The sequence below is a fragment of the Plectropomus leopardus genome, chromosome 2 (genome assembly GCF_026936395.1).
Source record: "Plectropomus leopardus strain MGB_pleo_1.0 chromosome 2, ASM2693639v1, whole genome shotgun sequence".
NCBI classification, from domain to species: domain Eukaryota; kingdom Metazoa; phylum Chordata; class Actinopteri; order Perciformes; family Serranidae; genus Plectropomus; species Plectropomus leopardus.
In genome coordinates this window covers 40,200,562-40,223,399 of record NC_142177.1, presented here as the reverse complement: position 1 = coordinate 40,223,399, position 22,838 = coordinate 40,200,562, and the positions used below count along the sequence as shown (strand labels likewise).

The 22,838-nt window shown below is 36.9% G+C and overlaps 3 protein-coding genes across 4 annotated transcripts in view; all 3 read right to left on the bottom strand.

Annotated features, from left to right (window-relative positions):
- LOC121939685 (butyrophilin-like protein 1) overlaps nucleotides 1–1,700 on the bottom strand; it is an 8,832-nt gene extending 7,132 nt beyond the window's left edge. Inside the window, exon 1 of the mRNA XM_088070794.1 lies at nucleotides 1,556–1,700. Coding sequence (XP_087926920.1) covers nucleotides 1,556–1,691 — 136 coding nt within the window. The 5' untranslated portion in view covers nucleotides 1,692–1,700. The remainder of the gene's footprint in view (nucleotides 1–1,555) is intronic.
- A 3,920-nt stretch (nucleotides 1,701–5,620) lies between these two features.
- Nucleotides 5,621–13,980, bottom strand: LOC121950852 (V-set domain-containing T-cell activation inhibitor 1-like). The gene is made up of 6 exons (XM_042496941.2): nucleotides 12,552–13,980; nucleotides 10,582–10,920; nucleotides 9,088–9,366; nucleotides 8,569–8,676; nucleotides 7,522–7,623; nucleotides 5,621–6,476 (listed from the first exon to the last, which is right to left on the bottom strand). The coding sequence occupies exons 1-6, from the start codon at nucleotides 12,613–12,615 to the stop codon at nucleotides 6,379–6,381; spliced, it is 990 nt and encodes a 329-aa protein (XP_042352875.2). The 5' UTR covers nucleotides 12,616–13,980; the 3' UTR covers nucleotides 5,621–6,378.
- A 598-nt stretch (nucleotides 13,981–14,578) lies between these two features.
- Nucleotides 14,579–22,474, bottom strand: LOC121963256 (butyrophilin subfamily 3 member A2-like). Of its 2 annotated transcripts, XM_088070812.1 has the most exons (6): nucleotides 22,170–22,470; nucleotides 20,028–20,372; nucleotides 19,777–19,815; nucleotides 17,873–18,151; nucleotides 16,753–16,860; nucleotides 14,579–16,556 (listed from the first exon to the last, which is right to left on the bottom strand). In XM_088070812.1, the coding sequence occupies exons 1-6, from the start codon at nucleotides 22,246–22,248 to the stop codon at nucleotides 16,522–16,524; spliced, it is 885 nt and encodes a 294-aa protein (XP_087926938.1). In that variant the 5' UTR covers nucleotides 22,249–22,470; the 3' UTR covers nucleotides 14,579–16,521. The 2 variants fall into 2 exon arrangements, with proteins under 2 accessions (XP_087926938.1, XP_087926934.1); XM_088070808.1 differs by lacking the exons at nucleotides 14,579–16,556; nucleotides 16,753–16,860 and adding an exon at nucleotides 16,867–17,231 and having other exon boundaries at nucleotides 22,170–22,474.
- Nucleotides 22,475–22,838: the final 364 nt, after the last annotated feature.

Sequence of the window (22,838 nt, the reverse complement as noted above, 5' to 3'; positions counted from 1 at the left end):
AGTTAACAGTCTGATTTCTATCACGTTTATTTTAGAGACCGCTTTGTGTTTCAGTTTGAGTAATTCTGCTAAATAACTGTGGCAATGCAGTTTTTTGCAGAGTGCCTATGTGTAATTAGCTAGTATCACGACATTTAGCAATAACTTGATAGTAGTTCAACTACATTTGTAGTTGCACAGTCAATCAAGTAGTTTAATTCTGTTTTTTGTTTAGTTAACTACTGAAGCATTGAAAGAGGGCAGTTATACACACTTCACATATATGTAGGTATTTAATAAACCATATAACATATTTGATGTTTGTAATAGGGCCTTCACATCACTGTTTTTCTTTCCCTGTGTACTTATATGTATTATCTGTGTCCTTTATTTAACTGTTGCTTGTCAGTTGTTTTGCCACTCTCAGTGGTACAGATGGTTACCTGCCTGTTGCTGTGCATTATGTATAAATAGAGGTGTGGTTTTATTTTTTCAAATATTTGACCTGATGATGATCCGAGCAGGATACAAACGCTGTCTTGGATGAACTTGTGTGGCAGTCAGTAAGTGTGCAGCTGTTACCTTTTTCCTCATGTTAACTACTGAAACCACAAATGATTTCTGACCATAATGGCATTGTGATGTTTTATTTCTATCAATGCCTCTGTGCTGTGACTGAACCCCCTTTGACCACAACTAGTCATTTATTGTAGTTATTCATTAACAAATGCTCAGAGAAGTTGTTAAATATGTTTTTTATAAGCTGCTTGCTGTGCGCCTGAACTCCAGTTTCTGACTCACTGACACTGTATACAAAACAAAGCTGGCACCTTCTGCACTTTCCCACCAATGATGGCATGTTATTTGTTTTTTAGCAAACATACTTAAAATGTTATTTGAGCATGAAAACAGGCGAGAGCATGAGTTTGACATTAGTGACATGAGAGCAAACAGCTTCCAAATCTTTTTTCATTATTTTTGAATAAAGAAAATCCTGAAGTGTAACAAGTTAATATTTTAGAATTTTAACCCTCGAAATGCCTTTTTTCCATGGTGTTTTTAGATGAAAAAAAGAAAATTATTTTCAATATGCTAACATGCAAAGTAGATTATTTTTGATGATCCCAGCACATGTCAATGATTAGCAGCAACACTGATTGTGACAGTGCACCTATAGTAGAAATAGCATGTATTTCCTCCATATGCCAAATATGGTCAAAATGACCCCATCAGCTGGAAAATAGTCAAAATGACAAATTCAGAGTCAAAAGCCCAGAATGACACCCAGAAATATCACAAGTCCTGTTTTTCTGCTTTGATGGCTGTGGGATCAAAAATGTCAGTTTGAATGGGTTTCAATGGAGCATTTTTGGACCTGAACAGTCTGAATGTAACTATTTAGTTTCCACAGTGTATTTTAGACTTATTGTAGGAGCTGAGCTGCAAATTCACTGATTACACAAAACAGCCAAAATTACAAAAACAGGATTAAAAAAGCACATAAAAATGCACCAGACAGTCCCTGAGGATTAATAAAAGTCATGCCTTCATAAATTACAAAGTTACTGATTCATACCGTTTTCATCACAACGTTTTTTTCCAGCCAAAATTAGAAGACAGAAACACAGCAGGTCCAAGAAAAACTTCATGACTGTCAGATTTGTGTTGATCTCATCAGCCTGTTGATCAAGTTTGTTAACCTCTGCTGTCATCTCACCTTGCCACAGGTGTCAACCCTTCAGAATAAGAGCGTGTTTCCGCTGTCTGTCATCATTACTGTTTGAGGTAGCATTCGTGCTGTTTCAAAGTCCAAACTTTACGATTGTTTTATTGTGACTTTCATGTGTTTGTTTCCTCTTTTGAACACCTCCCACTGTATGCTGTATTATACTTCTCCTTTTTGTGCTGCTCATATTCTGTTTACTGTTTCTCATGAGGACCTCTTGTAAGTGACAAAAATTTGAAAATGTTTTTTGAAAAGGCTTTTTCAGGATCTTTCTGGCGAGGAATATTTTCCCATGAGATATTTGCCCTCTAGGCCTGACACTGATCATATTTTATTCTTGGTTTAATAATTAAAAGTTTATTTGTTTGGGCATTTTTATGAGCCACACTACTACTACTACTGCACACTACTAAAGTGCTCTTTAATATCAATCAGTCTTTACAGCCGTCAGTCATGTGGACAACTTTTGTAGCCTGCATCATAATTTTTTACATCTGTGAAAAAGAAAAGAAAAACTGAAAGATACTGCCAAATTTACAGTTAGTAACATTATCTCAGATTTTAGTATTTACTATAAAAATATTGTACTTGGGTGTTGTGACTATTTTGACAAAGATCCTAAGGCATTTTTTCTTATTAAAGTATTTTTTCTCCTTGCCAAATTTCACATTCACAGATGCAAATTTACAAACAAACAAACAAAAAATAATATTTTCTTTGTATTTATGAAGGAAACTGAACAATACCTGTTATCAATTGCTTCCTCATAAAAAAACAACAACATCAAAACGAGAAGCGTGTGTACCAACAAAAACACAAATGAAATCATCATCGTTGCAATATATCAGTGATCAATGACCATCAGTGAGTCAAACTGGCAGCCATTTCGACGGATCAACACTTACCTTCTTTTGTCGACGCTAACAGGCACAGCCGGAGCCAGCTAAAGACAAAAACACAGCCTCAGCGACCTAAAGTAACAAGAAAGAAAAAAAACATTACAAACTCATCAAACTCAACCACAAAGCAAAACCAACTGTGATTAAAGTGCATTTGTGCCAACCAGCGCCATCACCAGGTTGGTTGGCACAATAATTAATAAATAATGTCTAATTACATTTGCCAATGACCATACAAAATAATAACAATTAATCAACAACGTAAAAATGCTTTTAAATCTTTAAATTTTAAATACTGCAACAAAACATACATTAACTGTTAAAAGCTCGCTCATGGACATGGAAACTGTCATTAAAACGTCTCCTGTGCCTATGCCCAAAACCCCCCCCCCAGGCATAATTCAGGTTTTTCTGGGTGAAAACTTTTAAAACAATTAACAATTTCATTTGATCATTTTTATGAGCCACACTATAAATCAGTCTAAATTTTTATTTATAAGACCTTTTTTCATGAGCTGCTTCCTTATTTTTATTCGCTACAGAACCTTTAAACTCTCGGTAGTTGCAGCCTTTTGTCACAGGGTCAGCTCATGCAGGCTCTGTAATTATTTTGGTTTGCAGTTTGTGCAGTGGAAAGATTGTATTTTAACTTTGTCATGTCACAGTTGACCTTTGACCTCTTGAATATTAACGATATTCATGATATTCTCTGATGCACTTTTGTGAAATTTGAGGATGTGAATTTTTGTGTTATGGCCCAAAAAAAGTGTTTTATGAGGTCACCGTGACTTCAGCCTTTAAATCTTTGACCACCAGATTCTAATTATTTCATTTTTGAGTCCAAATAGATGTTTCTGCCAAATTTAAAGAAATTCCCTCAAGGCCGTCTTAAAATATTGCTTTCATGAAAATGAGACAGGTGCAAGGTCACAATGACCATTTAAACGACAAACTCTAACCAGTTCCATTTTTAGTCAGCTCGAGTGTTTGTGCCAAATTTGGGGGAATTCCTTTAACGTTTTCTTAAAGTGGATTTGTTTCCATTCTGCAAAAATAAAATATAAACCCTCCCATTTATTGCAAAAAAAGTTTTACTCCCACAAGAGGTGATGTTTCAGGTGATTCAAAAAAAGCCATATTTTGCAGAACTGCAACAGAAACACTTTTTTGGCTCATCTAGATCACGTCTGTATGTGCCTGTCAGTACGAACATTGGCTAACGTTATCCACAAGTTGCAATAATGAAAACATTTTAATGTTAAAATAATGTTTTAAGGATGTGCATCATATCATATAATGTTGCTGTAAGGTTAAATGCCTACTACTGTGATGTTGTTCTGAAGATAGCAGGGAACGTTCCCACAACATGCTCTTTTATAAAACGTTCCCACGTTGTTACATAAGAACAAAGGGAGAACATTTTCAAGGCAACATTCAGAGGACGTTACTGAGGACTGAGATTAAAGAAGGATTTTTTAAATGCAAAGTAACATTACATGTTAAAAAAGGAAAACATACTTTTTTTAATGTTCGTGTAGAACCTTACCCTACATTTAAACAGAACGCTGGAGGAAAAGCTTGCTGCTGAAAACCTTTCTAAAACATTGCATCGGTTACTTTGTATCACTCTCAAAACGTTTTTGGAGCCGAAAATCGCTCTCTGAGAAGCTGACTGTTCATGCAGATACAAAGTGACCGATTCTTACCGTTTCCATCACAGACAGAAACACAGCGGGTCCGGCTGAAGCTTCGTGGTTTCGGTTCAGTTTGTTAAATGATTGTAACAAACAGTCGGCTGTGATTTTATTAACGGAGGTCCAAAATATAACTTTCGTTTTCATCTGCGGTTTTTTAAGGTCGGTAATCAAACAGCTGGTCGGCGCTTTACCGCCACCCTCTGGTCGGAGTGTGGACCAGCGCCGCCAGCTTTCCTGTTACTTCAGAATAAAAGTGTTTGTAATCATTATTTAAATAAATTATTGTTACTGTTACAAAATAAAACATTATTGTCAACACCTACCTTTTGAATTTGGCTTTAACTAAATGTTTATTTTTTCTGAACTTTTATTCTATTTTATTTTATAGTTTATTTATTTTTAGTTTTATTATAATTATTATTTTTAATCATTTTTTTCCCCCTAACATTTCACAGTAAAATAAGACACAACAAAGAATAAATGACAAAATAAAGATTGGAGGATTATGTCAGGTTAGTTGAGTGTTTTAGTGTATTCATGATATTTGTACATGTGCATACATGTTTTTTTGTTGTTTTTATTTTACTGTAAATGCGTGTGTCTATATGTTTTTCTGTCTCTGAAAAACTTCTGCATGTGGTTAGAAAATGAGAAAACTCTTAATACAACTGTCTGTTTGACCTTAATATTTGTGTATTAACAAGCATTACAACAGTTTGATATAACAGATACCCGGTAAATATCTCAGTCACAGGAGAATAAAAGGAGGTCAACTGCTAAACCAAACACCTTGAAAAATGTAATCTCACAAAAATCAAGAAGGTAAACCATCTCTAAAACATCATAATGTCAAAAGACTTTATAGACGGTAAAATCACTTTGATTCCTTCACGTTAAACCACGAATCATAATGGCAACCGGTCTTATATCTAATATAATTTTTATACATGGATGGAAATTACATAAACTGCACAAGTGTTCAGTTAAAAAGACACATTTCAAAGTGTACCATACAGACTTTGGCTTGTCGAAGTTAAGCTGAAAACACTGATGCCACCTTTATGCAACACATTTTTGTGCCATGAGCAAACATTTACCACTGAAAAATGAAAGAAATTGAAACAACCATTTTTACACAATAACACTAAATTTTCATAGCATCATAGTAAACCTGAGTCTCATAATTTGGCCTAAATATTAAAATAAAAGACTTATAACACTTATAGTGGCTAAGTCCTATACTTTTAGCCGCTACCGGCTGCTAATTGGGCTACTGTTGTTTCGACGTGTACTCGGAAAAGACGGTCCAGGCTCACAGGTTCCTCATCACACGCGTTTATTCGTCGTTCCGCCATCACATCAATAATCCGGCATTTATCACATCAATAATCCGGCACTTATCACATCAATAATCCGGCATTTATCACATCAATAATCCGGCATTTATCACATCTATAATCCGGCACTTTATAAAGAATTTAAAGTATAACGAAAACACGGCGATCTTCCCTGAGCACAGTCAAAAACTGATTGCTTCCATCCAATTGCAACCCCTGTTACTGATGCTCTCTGGATTAAATGTCTTCCGGCAATACCAAACCAATACATCCCCCTAGCGTTTGGAGGAGGTAATTACATACAACAGAAAATAAAATAAAATAAAATAAAATAAAATGGCTCCTACAACACTAACAGAATTTGACCCATTTGCTTTGCACACTTGTGTGTAACAGCAACACTGACACTGTCCATTTTTTTTAAAACATTGAATGAAAATTATGAAATTTTAACCAGTTCTTTGGTGGAAGCTTTTAGTCAGTCCATTTGTTTTTTTATGTCTCTCCCTGCACTGCTCACTGCTGGTTTCAGTCTTAAGCCTCTTTCCCACTGTACAAAAAAGCCACTAACGCCTGCAGCTTTTTAATGCAATGAGAATGCGTACGACGTTTTAAAAAATGACAAATAAATCTACCTTGTACCTTGACAGGGTTATTATTCTTTCGTTCAGCTGATATCAAAGTTGTAAAAATAATTCATATGTAAAAACATAAAACAAAATTCAAATATTGAGGTCTGTTCAGACTTGTGTAGTCATGACAGTAGGCGCTCCTTCCTGTGAACCTTGTGCGTCTGCGTACAGTGGCTGCTGCTCCTCCATAGCTGGAGACTCTGGACCTGCAGGAAATAAAACAAACTCATATTTAGGAAAATTCAAACTTTCTTGATCTGATTCAGAGAGAGAGTTCGCAAATTTGCAGTACAGCTGTGGAGCAAAATTGCAAGGTCGCGATTGGTTGAGTTTGTTTTACTTATTGCATTGGCAACATCCCGGCTCGTGTGCAGGAATACCAAAGTTGTAAAGTTGAGAGAGTTTGAGTTTGAAAGTTTGAAGAGCTGTGTGACAGCACGATTAAGCAGGGCAAACATTTACTTTGATTCAGGTTGATTTTTCAATTTTTTTTTTAGGTGTCTAAAATGTGTTTTATTGCTGCCTCCATCCGCAGCATGCATTGTTTTTTTTCTGCATTATTCGTCATTTCACGCAGACAAAGCTCTATTCATACTGACACTGACGGCCCGCGTCGGCTGCTGGCAGTGAATGGGATGCTCTCCTCCTCCTGCCAACTGGCCTCCTCTTGCAGATGTTGGGGGAAACTAACACTGAGATTTTTTTATTTTAATATATGTTCATTAAAGTGGCATTAAAGAGTTAAACTGTAAATAACCATGCTGTAGAATTATGTGCAACAACATCAAAACAGAATATCCTGTCTGTGCAATATATCCTGAATATCTCATAACTGTGTAATATCCCAGCAAGCAAAAAACCCTCTGAGAAGACGAAAATGCGACCACTGAATGTTTTCATAACGTTTTCAGCAGCAAGTTTGGATTTTTTTATGTTCCCAGAACGTTTTTCTTAAACTTTGGGTAACGTTCTCTATAAACATCAAAAAAAGTTACTTTTTTTAATTGTTAGCACATAACATTACATTTTCCTCTAAATAAAGGTGTGAAATCTCAGTCCTCAATAACATGTTCTGCGAGTTGCTTTGAAAGTGTTCTTCCTTTGTTCTCATGTAATATTGTGGGAACATTTGAATGTGCAGGAAATAAAATAAAAACATATTAAAGAAAATTCAAACTCTCTTGAAACAGACTTTAAATTGTAATTAAACAGTTTTAAGGCACTCGATGTCTCATACTGTAAATACTTTACCAGAGTGTGACTGAAGCTCCTCGGATCCCGTCTCACACATTTTACTGCAGCTAGTTTTGCATTTTTTGTCCATAAGATGCATCAATTTCTGGATCGGTCTCCCTATGGAGTTAAAAAGAAAGATCATTGAATTTTTTAACACATTTTAAAAGTGTTATATATGTTTGTTTGGTTTTTTTTTTTTTTTTTACAGTTTTAGATCCGTAACCTTAGCAGCATTTATCTTGCAGGTTCCCTACTACGATTTATCTATTCCAACTACTACATAAGTCAATATAAAGACAGCTCATTCTTTGCAGACGACACAGTGGTTTTAATTTACTGATCACCACGTCCTCGGGTCTATATTCACCGTCATCCAGCTCTGTTTAATTCATAAAACACTGTTGCACATACAACATGTCTGCACACAAAACACAGCATGTGGATTAAAATAGAGTCCTACAACAAATATAATCAGTCAGTTTAAGAGTAAAATAAAACTGTCTTGAGTACATTATAACATCCTGTCCTCATCCTCTCTGCTTCACACGCAGGCACATTTTACAGTATTATTATTCCCAAAATCCCAAAATTGAGACTTCAATTGTATAAAACACAAATTAACTAAAAATAAGATTTTATGTTAATAATCAGAGATTTGACCTGAGACATACAGTGAAGCTCTAAGACATCTCTGAATTAAGCCGTTTGTGAATAACTGAATTATTATTTTTGTGATGCCTTTTACACAACGAGTTTGTGTGATAATAAAAACATTTTATGTTTTGTTTGATTCACTGAACAACTGACGGGAAAATTCTGGCTTTACTATGTTCACTGATCATAACTCTTTACAGTTATGATTTGCATAATTACCAGCTTTGGAAACAGAGTTGCAATTTTGCTATATACATTTTTTAAAATTTATTTATTAAAACCAGAGGCCTCATATATGAATTGACTCGCAGAGGATTTTATATGAAACAGATTAGTTCATATCTGAAAAATACACAACTGTTAAGATTCTGCACAGAAATGTTGATGCAATGTATTATTTAAACTTACCTTTATCTTTACTTTTAAGGACACAATAACAAATCAAAAATGCTGCTATTAGGATTCCTAATGCTATTACAGCATAAAAGGCTGTCATCACTTTTTTCGAGGAGTTCCCTGAAAAACATAACAAAAAGCTGATGTAACATCCAGAATAAAACTGCATATTATGTACATTAGATTGGTTATACAAAAACAGCTAAATGTGCAGCTAAAATCAGTTAAAACTGTATATAAACATTGTCAACATGACAGCTCCCCCAAAGCACAACTTTTCAGTCTGGATCGCCCCCTGGTGTCTGTCTGCAGTATAGGTCATAAAGCCCGCCCCTCCATTTTAGTGAAGGGGCCAAACTAAGAACTCAAAGTACATGCAAAATACATTTTTCCCAAAGATGGTTTCTGACACTGAAGGTAGTTGTCATCACCCTGATGTTTGTTCAAGTGATCCTTTTAATACGTTCACTTTGAATGAACTATCCGCAGTCTACGGTTGAAACACATTAACAGTTAAAGGAGGATTCTCACCGCTGATATGCACAGAAATCTCAGCATGAGTCTGATGGCTGATTGTCTCCTGTACGGATACACAGCTGTAGTTGTCGGTTTTGGTCACAGTGGTTCGGAGGACGATGTCGTAGCTGCCTCCTCTCTCTGTGACCTGTGAGTTGTTAGCAGGAAGTTTGTTTCCGGCTCTGTCCCTCCACTCGACTTCAGGTTTCGGAGAAGCACCTAAAACTTCACACTGCAGCAGCATCTCATCATCCGTGGCATTAAGTATTGTGACGGATGGCTTTGGAGATGAGCCTGTGAGCACAGAATAAACAGCTGTGTTAACATGCACATTTTTCTCAGTCTGACTGAAGATTTGGGGTTTTACACAGGAAGTCCTCAAATACTATCTGTTGTTTACGGGCGCCAGTGCATGTAAGCAGAGCAGCTGTGCACAAAAATGATGAAAATGTGAACTTGACAGGGCTGCCAGCTCTCACATTGACCATGACACACAGGCAAAAGACACTTTTCACACTCTCTGATGCAGCGAGTGCATTTTCTCGCAGTGAAAAATAAAACAGATAACTTCTGACAGCAGCACAGCGCTCTCTCTGCTCTCACACCCGGGCAGGAGCCAGTGAGATACGGTGGTTACGGGGCCGCTCTTGTCTGCCCTCCCCAGAAACTGAAGTCAAAATGACAGCTAAAATAGACGTTTATGGTCTGTTCAGTGCAGTATTTGCTGTTGTTTTGATGCTCTTACAGCAGCGTATCTCTGCTGGAGGCAGCGAAGAGAAGAAGGTGAACACATGGAGCCTGCACAGAAAAAACACAGCCAGAGATGGATCAGTTTCACTGTTTACATGAAACAAATTCTTTTTTAATCAGTTTATGAAAAGTTTTAAACTTCCTCTCGCAGCTGATGTGGATCATCCCAGCCAGCAACTTTAGATTAAAAAAACATTTTGAGAATGCAACAATGCAACCAATACAATGTTTTAGTAATGTTTTCAGCATTTTCTTTTAGTTCCCCGAATGTGTGTTTGAAGTTAGGGGAACATTTTATTTACATTTTAAAAATGTACTTTTTTTTTTTTTTAAACAGAAGATTCTTTCTTTGTTCTCATGTAACATTGAGGGAACGTTTTATAAAAGAACAACCTCTGATCTGTCTCCTCTCAACATCACAAAAACATCCTCAGAGTGTTGCAGGTAAAACGTTACGTCTTAGTTGGCATTTAACCTTAAAGTAACATTATTTGAAATGATAAACATCATTAAAACATTTTTTTAACTTTAGATTATTTTTTTTTCTTTAAAACAATTTTTCAACTTGTAGGTAACCTTAGCCAGTGCTGCTGGAAAGTTTCCTGCTATCTGAAGTGTTTAATCTGTTTGGGGTTTAAACTTATTCAGATCAGAGAAGGCTTTATGTAAACCTGCCTTATGACTTAAAGAGAATCATTTTAAAAATCAGACGTGATGCTGTATTTTTAGTGTTCCCTGCTTGTATATTAAAACACTCACCAACAACAAGCTCGATGTGGAAGATCTGAGGAGGCTGAAGAAGTGGAAAAAAGCAGGTGTATTCTCCGCTGTCGGCCACTGTTGTGTTTCTGATGATTACGGAGGCGACGCCGTTCTTCAGCTCATCTCGGAAATGAAAGACTCGACCTCTGAACTGCTCATCTTGACCTGAGAGGCCGTTATTGTGATGCAGGCCTGCGTCGTACATGAACACCTCTGTCCGCCCGCCATCTTTTCTCCAGTCAAAGAGTTTTTTCTCGATGTTCTCGTTGGTGCTGAGAGAACACGGTAACACGACATCACCGCCTTCACTCGCCGAAACTCTGATGGCTGATGGTCCTGGAAGATAAAAAGCATATTTAAATAAATTTGGAGCACTTGTATTCAGAGCTATTTTCCAGACCTGACAGGATGGTTTCAGCCTCTTCTTAAAATTACGAGGAACCCTCTGCTGCCGTAAAAACATTTCTCTTTATTGTGTAAACTGTTTGTTTGAAGGCTCAGTTTAAACACGCGTTCAGCACAGATCTGATTTTCCACTACTGTTCAGACACCAGCTTACAGGCAGGTTAGTTAGTCTAATTTCTCCTCGGCCGTACAAAGTTTTTTGTGCAATGCAATGTTTTAGTAACTTTTTTAGCTGCAACTTTTCTTTTAGTTCCCAGAACGTACTTGTCAAAGTCAGAGAAACATTCTCTATGAACATTAAAAAATGTTCACGTACCACAGTACATTACATTTTCATGAATAATCTCAGTCCTCAGTATCATGATCTGAATGTTGCTTTGAAAACACTCTTCCTTTGTTCTCATTCAACATTGAGGGAACGTTTTATAAACAGAACATTTTCTGCTCCGTCACCTCTCAACATCACAAAAACGTCCTCAAAATGTTGCAGTTAAAACGTTAGGTCTTAGTCGGCATTTAACCTCACAGGAACGTCATTTGAATGATAAACATACTAAAAAGGTTATTTGAACATTGATTAAAATGTTTTCTTACAAAAATGACTACAACTTGTAGGTAACATTTGCCAGTGTTGTGGGAATGTTCCCTGCTGGCTGGGTGAGTTACGTCTTCAGTGGCATGTTGTCTTAATGTTCCCAGAACGTTCTTTTTAAGGTTAGGGTAACACTCTCTATAAACATTAAAAAATGTTATTTTTTTATTGTTAGCTTATCACATTACATTATATTTTCACAAGAAAAGTTCTGTAATCTCAGTCTTAAATAACTTATTCTGAATGTTTCTTTGAAAATGTTCTAACATTGTTCTCATGTAACATCGTGGGAGCGTTTCATAAAAAAACACATTCTCTGATCTGTCACCTCTAAACATCACAAAAACGTCCTCAGAGTGTTAGAAACGCCACGTCTTAATCAGCACTTAACCTTTCAGGAACATTTGCAATGACAAACATCCTAAAAATGTTATTTGAACATTAGATTAAAGTGTTTTCTTTAAAACATGAGTGAAACTTGGAGGTAAGGTTTGCTGCTGTTGTGGGGAGGTTCCCTGATAACAGGGCCGCAGATTACAGACACAAAATGGCAAATTAAAAAGCAGCGTTGTATTATTTCCTGCTGCAAAATGTTCCAGTGAGGAGTTAAAGAAACAACCCGAATAAATAAATGCGCGAACAAACGTTTACGACTCGAACGATATTGGTATTAAGAATTGTGTGTAAGTCAACCCCACTAAACATTTTTAGGAGATTTTAGACTTAAAAGTATTTGACAACAACCTCATGGAAACACCAAAATCAGAAAAAATGCCCCAAAACAAGCTGCTCATCCCTCCAGCAAACTTGAAGAATCTATGAATACTTTTCTGAGACACAGTTAGAAGGTAGATTTATTATTTATTATTATCATTGGCTCTTTCACCTAAAAAAACAACCACTGACTACATGAAGTGCTGTAACTTTCCCTGAAAAGCCTCGAGTCCTCCTAAAAGTTACTGACTCTTACCGTCCGTGCCATGAAATGTTTTTCCCGCCATACAAAGAATAAAAAGAAAACACAGCAGCTTCATGCTTTAATCTTTAGAAACACTGAAACAAAGAGTCGGATGTTTTTTTTAAAAGTTTTGTTTCGTTTTCATCACGTATCAGACCTTCAGAATAAAAGCATTTTTAATCTCGATTAAATTATTGCTACTACAACTGCTACTATTGTTAGTAGCTTGGGTACAATGTCTTTATATATATACCGTTTTACTTTGATTTATCTGTTTGTTTCGTCTTTTTAACACCTGATACTCTCTGCTGGTTAATGGCTCAGTTTTATTCTGTAATGCAGAATAAATGTGTTATTACTCTGTAATAGATTTAGAAAGAGCAGACGGTGTGTTTGCACACTGAGGTGGAGGGGCCTCTATCAGTGTGTGAAACAGAAAATATGAACTCTAGAGAGAGTGGCATCATTGCTGTGTATCAATGAGCCGTCAGTGAAACAGACTTTTACAGAGTCAGAAACACTTTATTGATCCCTGAGGGGAAATTTTGGTCGTCTGTTCCTGCCTTTGCTTTGTCTGTCAAAGCACTTTGTACACAGCTGTTTTTAAATAAAATAACATAAAATGTAATTAAATTGCTGTATAAGTAAAGTTATTATTATTAATATTGATGCCAGCATAGAGAATTATAGTGAGTATAAAAAAGCACCGACACCAGAATAGAAGTATTCTTTTTAAAAAGTAGACGTCTGTGCCAAATTTGAGTCAAACTCCTCCAGGCCTTCTTTAAATATCACATTCACAAGAAAGAGGCAGACGCAAGGTCACGGTGACCGTGACCTTTGACCTATGATCATTAAAATCACATCGGTTCATCCTTGAATCCATGTAAACGTCGACGTTAAATTCTAAAGGCATTCGTTAGATATGGCGCTCACAAAAATGAAACAGACATCAGATACATTTACAGACAACCCCAAAACATAATGCCTCCACGCTGACGATGCATTATGATGTCACAGGAAAGTTGACCTTTGACCTCTTTAATATAAAATGTCAGAACTTCATAATTTTATCCTATTAGACATTTTGTTGTGTGAAAATTGAGCACAAACGTTTTAGAGTTATGGCCAAAAACATGATTTATGAGACACTGCGTTCAGCTATTGACGGCATTGAGGCACACATCGATTCTTGTTTTCAGGTGATTTTACACGAAGGAAAATCCAAAAAATATGGCTCTGATTCCTACAGACTGGAGCTTTAAAATCTTCATTCATGAGTCTCCTGGTGGTTTTAGGTCACCTGACTATCTGGCGTCTCGTTATGGTCCGAGTTCTCAGCTTTGACTCTTAAATAAAACTATCAGAAGAAGCTCCTCGTTTTTGTCCTTTCATCCTGCTTTGCTGACTCGTTATTTACCACATTTTCTGAGCTCCATCACAGTCATCCCTTTATGAGTTAAATGTCTTCAACAACATTTTGACTTGACACTGCGCTGCCTTAAATAAAATCGATCTAAAAACAGGAATACAAACAATAATCAAAATCTAATTAGACATTTTTAAAGCACACTGAAAAAAGACAAAAGAGTCCAAAGTGCTTTATAATCCAAAAAAAGAAAAAAATACAAAAGCTGCAAGTGTAAAGCTGCACATTCAGGGGAACTCAGGTAATATATATGCATTATGTACAAGAATTCAACACAAATTCTCCATTTAATTCTCACAGCATGACCCATCAATGAGCAGTTCTGTCAGTATTAAAGGACACTTTCACTCTTTTTGTTAATCTTTGTGTTCTTATCCCAACATGAGGCCTCTGGCTGATTGTAAATGAGCCCGCGTGTGGTCTCGCTTTTATTTTACGGGGCAAATAATAATATATATTAAGGTGCATAGTTCATATTAATTTAACCAATACAAAAACAAACACACAAAAAAACTTCATTAACAGTTCAGGAGAGAAAAAATATTTAAAAAAATATTAAGTGGTAAGAGATAAAAGTAACGTGTCTCAATTATGAAATGTGAGCAGATCGAATTTATAAAGTGTCAGCAGAAGGAAATTTACTTGCATTTTGGCGTTCGTCAATATTTTAGTCGCTCTGATCTTTTCGTCGGTATTAACAAAATCTACCTGCCTCTGACCTCCGCTGGTAGAGCGTCTGTAAAGAAGCAATGCATATAAATACTGCTTGTCTTTATTAGAAATTACAGTTTCACATTGTATCGTGCTCTAGTTAAACATGAAAAAAGAGAAGGAATGTAACATATTTAGCTAAATTAGTCGGCAAATGATTCAGTGTCATATATTGACATATATAATTCATTACAGGTAAATCAAAATATTTAAAGCTTTTTTTGTTTTAATTTTGATGATTATAGCTTATAGTTCACATTTCTTAAGATCATTCAAAAAGTGCTTTAAAATACAGAAATGTTCAACTTCTGAAAAGTATGTTCATTTATATACTCTACTTGGTTGAGCTCCTTTACTACGAATTACTGCATCAGTGCGGCTCTGATCAGGTGTTATTGAAGCCCACGCTGCTTTAACATATATATATATATATATATATATATAACACACACACACACACACACACACACACACACAGACACATACAAATATACATTTTATTTATTTTTTATTTATTTTTTTAGCATTTTCTTCTTTCTATTGCCTGATTATTTAATTCTATGTACGTACACACACACACACACACACACACACACACACACACACACACACACACATTATATATACATATGTACACACAGACACATATAGAGTACATATATATAATTTTTTTTAGCTTTTCTCTTTATTTTAGTATTCTCTTTTTGTATTTTTACGTATTTGCAGCGTGGGTATGGAGAGAAATGTTATTTCCATTCCTGAATGTCAAACAAACATGTCAGAATAAAGCTGACTTTGATTTTTCTAGCCATAATTATCAAAATCAAAAGAGAAGAAAGCTTGAAACATTTTAGTTTACGTCATGAGTCTAGAATATTTTCAGTTCTCAGTTCTGACAGAAAATACTGAACTCATTCACCATATTCTGATGTTTCTGAGATGCACGTGTATCGAGGTGATTTATGTTGAAAATCTGCTCACAGACAGTCTTTTAGGAGGGCAGCTGTGCCGTTATCTGACTGTCTGTGTGAAAACACTCGGTTAACCCTTTGAAGCCTGGACACCTTTCACATACATTTAAAGCGCTGAAATGTGAGCAAATCGGTTTGATTTATCGTTGAAAACATGGCCGAAATGGGAATGAGCAAGTTGGCAAGAGATGACCCACAAATAACAAGAAATATCTGTCTTTCCACCCATCTCCCCTTCTTGTTTTTGTCTCTCTTTTTCTTTCTTGTCTTTTTTTTTTACATTTTTATTTCATTTTTTGTAAAAATCAGGTAATTATTTAAATCATAACTTAACTTATTTCTGTGGTTTTGAAAGAATTCAAGGCAATTCGCTCAGGTTTCAAAGGGTTAAGTTCAGGAACAGATTGTGGTCATTATGTTTATCATCACAACCACCTGTCTAACGGCCCGGACACGCCAAACTGACACCAAACTGACACCAAACTGACACCAAACTCGAACAGAAACGAAAACCGAGCGTTTCGTTGCGGCGTGAGAACATTCACCGCCGGGCTCTGCTGATGCTGACGTCGATTCAACGCGCGGCTTTGCAACATCGCAGCGACGAGTAAAGCTGACAGTTGGCCTGGTGTGTCAGGACCTTAACTGTGACCCCGATCCTAAACTTAGCGGGAAACTTATTTGAACTTGAATCTTAAAACAATGGTTTAACTCTCAAACAGCCAGAAATAAATGACAACAAGCCAAAAAAAATTTCCTCGGTGTCACACAGTCTGCTCGAAAACTCAGACTTCTCACACAATTTACATATTTATCACAGTGCAAATTTACACTTTAGCAAACTCCACAGCACATGAAGAGGCGGCTCAGTTTATTGATCAGTTTCACTTTGTGGGACTCTTGAACCTGCAGGACAGAAAACAAAGTTAAATTACAGAAAATCCAAAGTGAGTCGATCCTCCTCTGAGTGTCAATAACAACAGAAGGATTCATGTGTGAGAAGATAAAACAACAAGACTCGAAACATGAGAAACATATAAAGACTCTGTTGTGATGTCTGATCATCATCAACATGTTGATACAAAACTTTATTTAAACTTACCTTTATTACGTTTTTGTTTGATGCGAAGCATGACTACAACTGCAACGAGAATGAGAACAACAATACCAAGAACTCCAGCAAGAACACCAACCCATCCAGGAGTGGACTCTGAAAGAGATAAAACGTTCCTGTTATCCCCCAGACAGTAAGCGTGTGTCAGAGACATCAGAGTGGACATCAGAGTGTCCACAGAGACAGCAGCTGAAGGTGTGGACGCTCCTGAGATGTAAAGTGTGAAGCTGTGAGCAGATAAAAGCAGCAGTGGGACGAATGTCAGCAGGGACAGTGATGTCCACTCTGATCTGATGGACAGTTTCCTGCTCGGCAGTGAGGAGGGGGACGCTGGACGTGTCCCTCATCAGGAGGACCAAGGTTTGACCGTCTGTCCTGCCTCCTCCACTTCAGCCTGTTTCCGCCTGACTGCTGCTGCAGCTGTCCTCTACAGCGGGGACACTCAGCCTGCTCTGCTTTGGGGGACACTTTTATAAAATGAAAGGAGTCCAGTCAGAGCAGCCTCATACATGTTTCTTGGATTTTAGGACATTTTCAGGATTTAAGGACATTTCTAAGTTTTAAGGACATTTCTCAGATTTTGTGACATTTCGAGGGTTTTGGGACATTTATTAGATTTTAGGATATTTCTGGGATTTTAGGCAGTTTCTAGGATTTTGATTTCATCAGAGTTGCTGTTATTGCTAGTACTGATGTCTGTATTTATGTTTTGTATCTGTATTTTATTTGTTTCACCATATAATCTTTTATTTGAGGTAATTTAGTAACTTAATAAAAATGCTGTAAACGTTACTGCTAATCATTGACATATCCCAGGCTGTGATAATACCAAAAACATCTACTTAGCAAAAAAAAATATTGAAAATAACTTATTTTTGTGTGCTTTTTTTTAAAAAAAGAAAATGGCATTAAAAGGGTTAAAATTCAGAAAATTAATGAATCTTTTCTATTAATGATTAGGACTGATGTTGGTTAAAAAATAATTAAATAAAGTAGAAATTAATATCAAAGTAAAACATTTTGAAAGGTGCATTTGCTCAGAGCGATATGAGTGTGTGTGATATTAAAGCGGCTCGAACGGTTCAAACATCAGCAGGAAAAATCTCACCGTAGTAAAAAACATCAGTGTCAGCAGCAGTCTGATGGTAGATTTGCACCTGCGTGGCGACACAGCGATAGCGGCCGCTCTCGGTCACCGTAGTTTGGAGGATGATGTCAAAGCCGCCTCCTCTTTCTGAGATCTGTGGCTCTTCGGCAGGGAGCGTGTTTCCAGAGCCGTCCTGCCACGCCACTTCAGGTGCTGGAAAAGCACCTCGAACTTCACACTTTATCAGGACGCCACCGTCTGTTTGAAGAAGTGCTGTGACGGACGGTTTTGAAGCTGCACCTGTGAACAAAGATAAAACAATAAAATAGCATATTAAAGACAATTCCAGCACGAGACATTGAATATTAGGATTGTTTAAAATTTTAACCCCTCCTCCTCATTTTTAAGATGACTGCAGGCGTTTCTAGGACATGAGGACATTCGGGGCTTCACCCAGAACTTTTTCTTTATGAAAAAAATCCTTTTTGAAGCTTATTTTACGCATTCTGGCATCATATTTACCCTTAAAATGTCATTTTTTTCAGATAAATTATGAATTACACTGTCGAAAATATGAAAAAACTGCTATCTGTAAAATTGAGGGAATTTTGAGGTTCTGGAGTGTTTGTTTTGTGCTACTCAATACTTCTATTCCTCGACATCTCACAGGGAAACATTACATACATTTATTTGTCTGTTAGAGTTACATTAAAAATTAAATACAAAGTACAATGAACTCATCAAAAAATGATGTATAATTATAGATTAAAATACCCAGCTGTATAAAAGCATTTAAAATGAGCTTCACCGTTTCTTGATTATTGCACACAATCACAAAATGCACTGCATGAATGACAGAGGTGAATTACACTCGTGCTTATGATCAAGAACATAAGATTTAAGGGCTGTAAGACGTGTAAGAAATGGCACACTGTTAAACTCAAGTTTTTTTAAATTCTTTTTTGAAAATAAATAAATAAATAAATAAATATGGCCTTTTTAGATTTGGGGCTTTTCCTAAAACATTCAGGGCCGAAGCCTCGGATACTCGGGTCTAACAACGCCGCCGCTGACAGAAAACAGAATCTGAGCCTCGATTACGTTGTGTTTGAGAGGGCACCATATTTACAGCATGTAAGATTTAATATGCAGGATTTTCCCTAAAAAAACAATGTATGGGCTCATGCTGAATGTAATTTCTAATTATGCCTCACAGCGCAGAATGAAGACACACTTAGTGAAGCAAAACACCAGACACGAGGGAAACTGGTTTTTCTATACTATACTATACTATATATACTATATAAACTATAACCGACAACTCTGTGTTACTTTAACTTATTTCAAGGTCACATTTATTTATATCGCACATTTAAAAAACTACCAAGGTTGACCAAAGTGCTGTACTAAAGTACCAGACAAAATAAATAGTCAGAAGAAAAAGACATAAAATGCAGTAAAAAATGTAAGTAAAAACAAACACAGCAGGCTGATCTGATGAGGTGGTGAAATAATGTCAGCGATCGTGACGTGACAGTACGAGTACGATCATCATCAGCTTTATAACTTTGTTTTGTGCTCCAACGAAATTCAAACGCGTTACAGTAAAAACTCACCAGAGTAAAAAAGAAATACTTTTCATGGTCACTGTTATAAAAATCTTAAAGAGGAGTTTTGGTTTTTTTTATATAATTGAGATTTTTTGAAGTGAGGCTGCTCGACATGTTTATTTGTAGTAAGTGTGTGACACGCAGCAGATGTCAGCCGGCACGCCTCAGTTTGGAGAAGTAATGTGTGCGTGATTTAAGGTCCCAAACATTAAAACAAGTGGGATTTATACATTTTAAATGTTTTTCAGTGAACTCAGGCCTGCGATCACATGCATTTGAGAGTTAGAAAGTGACATCATCTAAACCAGGACTCACCGAGGATGTTTTCGGTTGTTCTGTCTCTTAATTCTCGCTCTAAAAGCCAAAAACAAAACATGTTAGAGTTCTTGTGAGATAAAAACTTTGCAGACAGCTGAAACAGAAATGTTTGTCCATGTTTATTCAACTATTTTTCCGTCACATTCACACAGCTGACGGGTTCGTGTGCTGGATGGATTTTGTGTAACTGAAACAAACTAACGTCACTCAGATATTTCAGAAAATGATCAGATCTCTCTCTCACTCACCTACAACCAGCTCAATGTGGAAAGTCTGTCGTGGCTGAAGACGTGGAAAATGACAGGTGTAGTTTCCGCTGTCGGCCACTTTCGTGTTTCTGATGATGATGGAGGCGTCACCGTGTTTCAGTTTTTCTGGAAAATGAGAGACTCGACCTTTGAACTGCTCACTCTGACCTGAACGCCCGTTGTTGTAATGGATGCCCATGTCATAAAAGAAAACCTCCATTTGACCGTCGTTTTCTGTGGCACGTTTAATCCAGTCAAACAGCTTAAACTCGATGTTTTCTCTGGTGGCGAGCGAACACGGTAAAACAACATCACTGTCTTCTCTCACTGTGATGACAGCTGATCCTGAAAAACACAAACATTTAATGATCAGTATGTCAACAAGTCAGAGCAAAAAAAAAGATGTAAGTCACCGTAATGATGCTACAACACCAGATTATAAGATATTTAGTTCATATTCATTATATAATTTATACAATTAGCCACATGATATCAGTTATATATAATCATTTTTAATAACACTACAATTTCTGTTTAAATAACTTACAACAGCTAACTTCCTTTTTTGTTGTATTTAATGCACGTGTGTCCCTTTGAACCATCCTGTCCTCGCTCTGAAAGAGTCTCGTTTCCGCTGTGGGAACAGGCGGGAACATTTACAGGAACGGCGTGCTGGTCAGCAGTGAAGGTCCTCCGTAGGACTCACTGGACTGGTTTTATGCTGCGTTCATGTGATGTCGGAGGTTTCCGAGTTGAGAAGTCGTTCTTCTGACTTGGTTGTGTTCACGTGCTTTCAGGGTCGTAAAGTGGGAACAACACGGAAGCTACAAAGAGGATGGGTTGCATAAAAAAAAAAGTTTCTTACCACCGATCAAACATCGGCTTTAGTGCGCCATGTTTATGCATTTATGATGTCAAATTGGCAACTCTTGTTATAAAATTGGCTCCAGGTTATTTTTCCGACTTGAGAGGACGCTCACGTGAGTTTTCCCAGAGGGAAAGTTGTCACTCCGATTATTCTGACGTTACATGAACGCAGCATTGAAAGTGGCTTCTGTTTTGTTGTTGTCATTTTCAGCAGTTTTTTGGATAGCGCCAACCCCAAGACTTGTTTCACCCCCGTTAAATTTCTCAAAAATTGTCCTATGGGAGTGAAAACAAAATTTTAGAGCCAACAGAATGAAAGTTTCACTGTCAGTGCGCCTGATGTTCTGCTGCTCCGTCTGTGCCCAGAGTACGCTCTGCGCTCTGACAGTCTCATGCAATTCACCCCCACACTATGTTTTTGGCTACATTCTTTTTTGAGGGAATTTCTTCAAATTTGACAACATTCGCTTTGACTCATTGATGAGCTGATTAGATATTGGTAGTCATAGGTCAAAGGTCAAGGTCCCTGAGAGCTCCTCTGTGTCATTCTAACAGGAATTTCTTTTCTTATTTTTTCAAATTCAAGTAGACACAAGGATGAACCGATTAGAGTTTGGTGGTCAAAGGTCATGGTGACCTTGCCGCTGTCTCATTTTCATGAACGCAGTATCTGAAGATGGCCTTTAGGGAGTTTCCTAAAATTTTGTCCAAACCTCCACTTGGACTGAAGAATGAACTGATTAGAATCTGTTTGAAATTCAGAGGTCAAGGTCATGGTGACCATGTAAAACACGTTTTAGGCCATAACTCAAAATCCTGATTTGTTCGACGTAAATCTAATGATTATTTTACATTAGATTTTTTGTGCTGCCAAGGGAAGATGTGTGTGACACATCCATGTATCTAGTTGAATTTTTGTAGTACTTTTACTCGGTTAAGAATCTGAAGACTTGTCAGGTATATTTTTTCAACTGACTTTATTTCCTCATCCAGTGGAGATATTGAGGAAGTGGCATATCACGTGAAATACAAAAAGACAAAAATAATCTGATAATAAAATAATCTTTAAACACACAGAGAATAAACATCAAAAACAACTCCTCTGTAGTTCAGTGAAACTAAATAATGAAGGTGTGCGTGTGTACTCGCTAATATACGCTGATATTCAGCAGCAGTAGTCAGAGCGCTGATCGTCCTGACCTGCGCGGACCTCACAGCTGTGGCGCACAAACTCACTGATGCTTTCCGTTTTGATCAAACTTCACTGATTCTTACCGTTTTGATCAGTTTCCCCGGTAAAACACAGAATAAATAAAAACGTCAGCGGGTTCAGCCGAGGCCTCAGAGTTGCCATTTTGTCAAAGTTTTTCTGACAATTTAGTTTCACTTTCACCAAATGCCTCAAAGGCAGAGCTCTGCTGCAGACGGAGGCGTGGTCCGGTCCGGATCACGTGACCGCAGGTTATGTTAAGGTCCGGGGAGTCACTTGACAAATCTATTTTTTTTTTACTCTTATTTTAACTTAATATCAATAACTGTCTCTGTTTCTGCGCCACGACGCTATTAAAGACACAGAGGAGACACAGGCAGACAGATCAGTCTGCAGAGACGCAGCGATACTTCCGATTCAAAACCTTCAGAATAAAAGCAGAAAAACAGCAGAGGGCGCCTCATTCTGGAGAATAAAGGCTAAACAAACTTCACACGTGCAGAAAACTGTGGTCAAAGGGGAAAATCCATTATGTCATTGCATTTACTTTTTTAATTTAATTATAAATTCAAAATACTATTTTTTAAACCATAATTCTAATTTAATTTTGGTGTAGAAGGGCTACAGAGTTGACGACATGGTTATAGCCTGATATAATTTAATGAATTAATTTTTTTTTAAAAAAAGAAAACTTACCGCTAATTGAGCAGCATTTACACATTTTTTTTAAAACA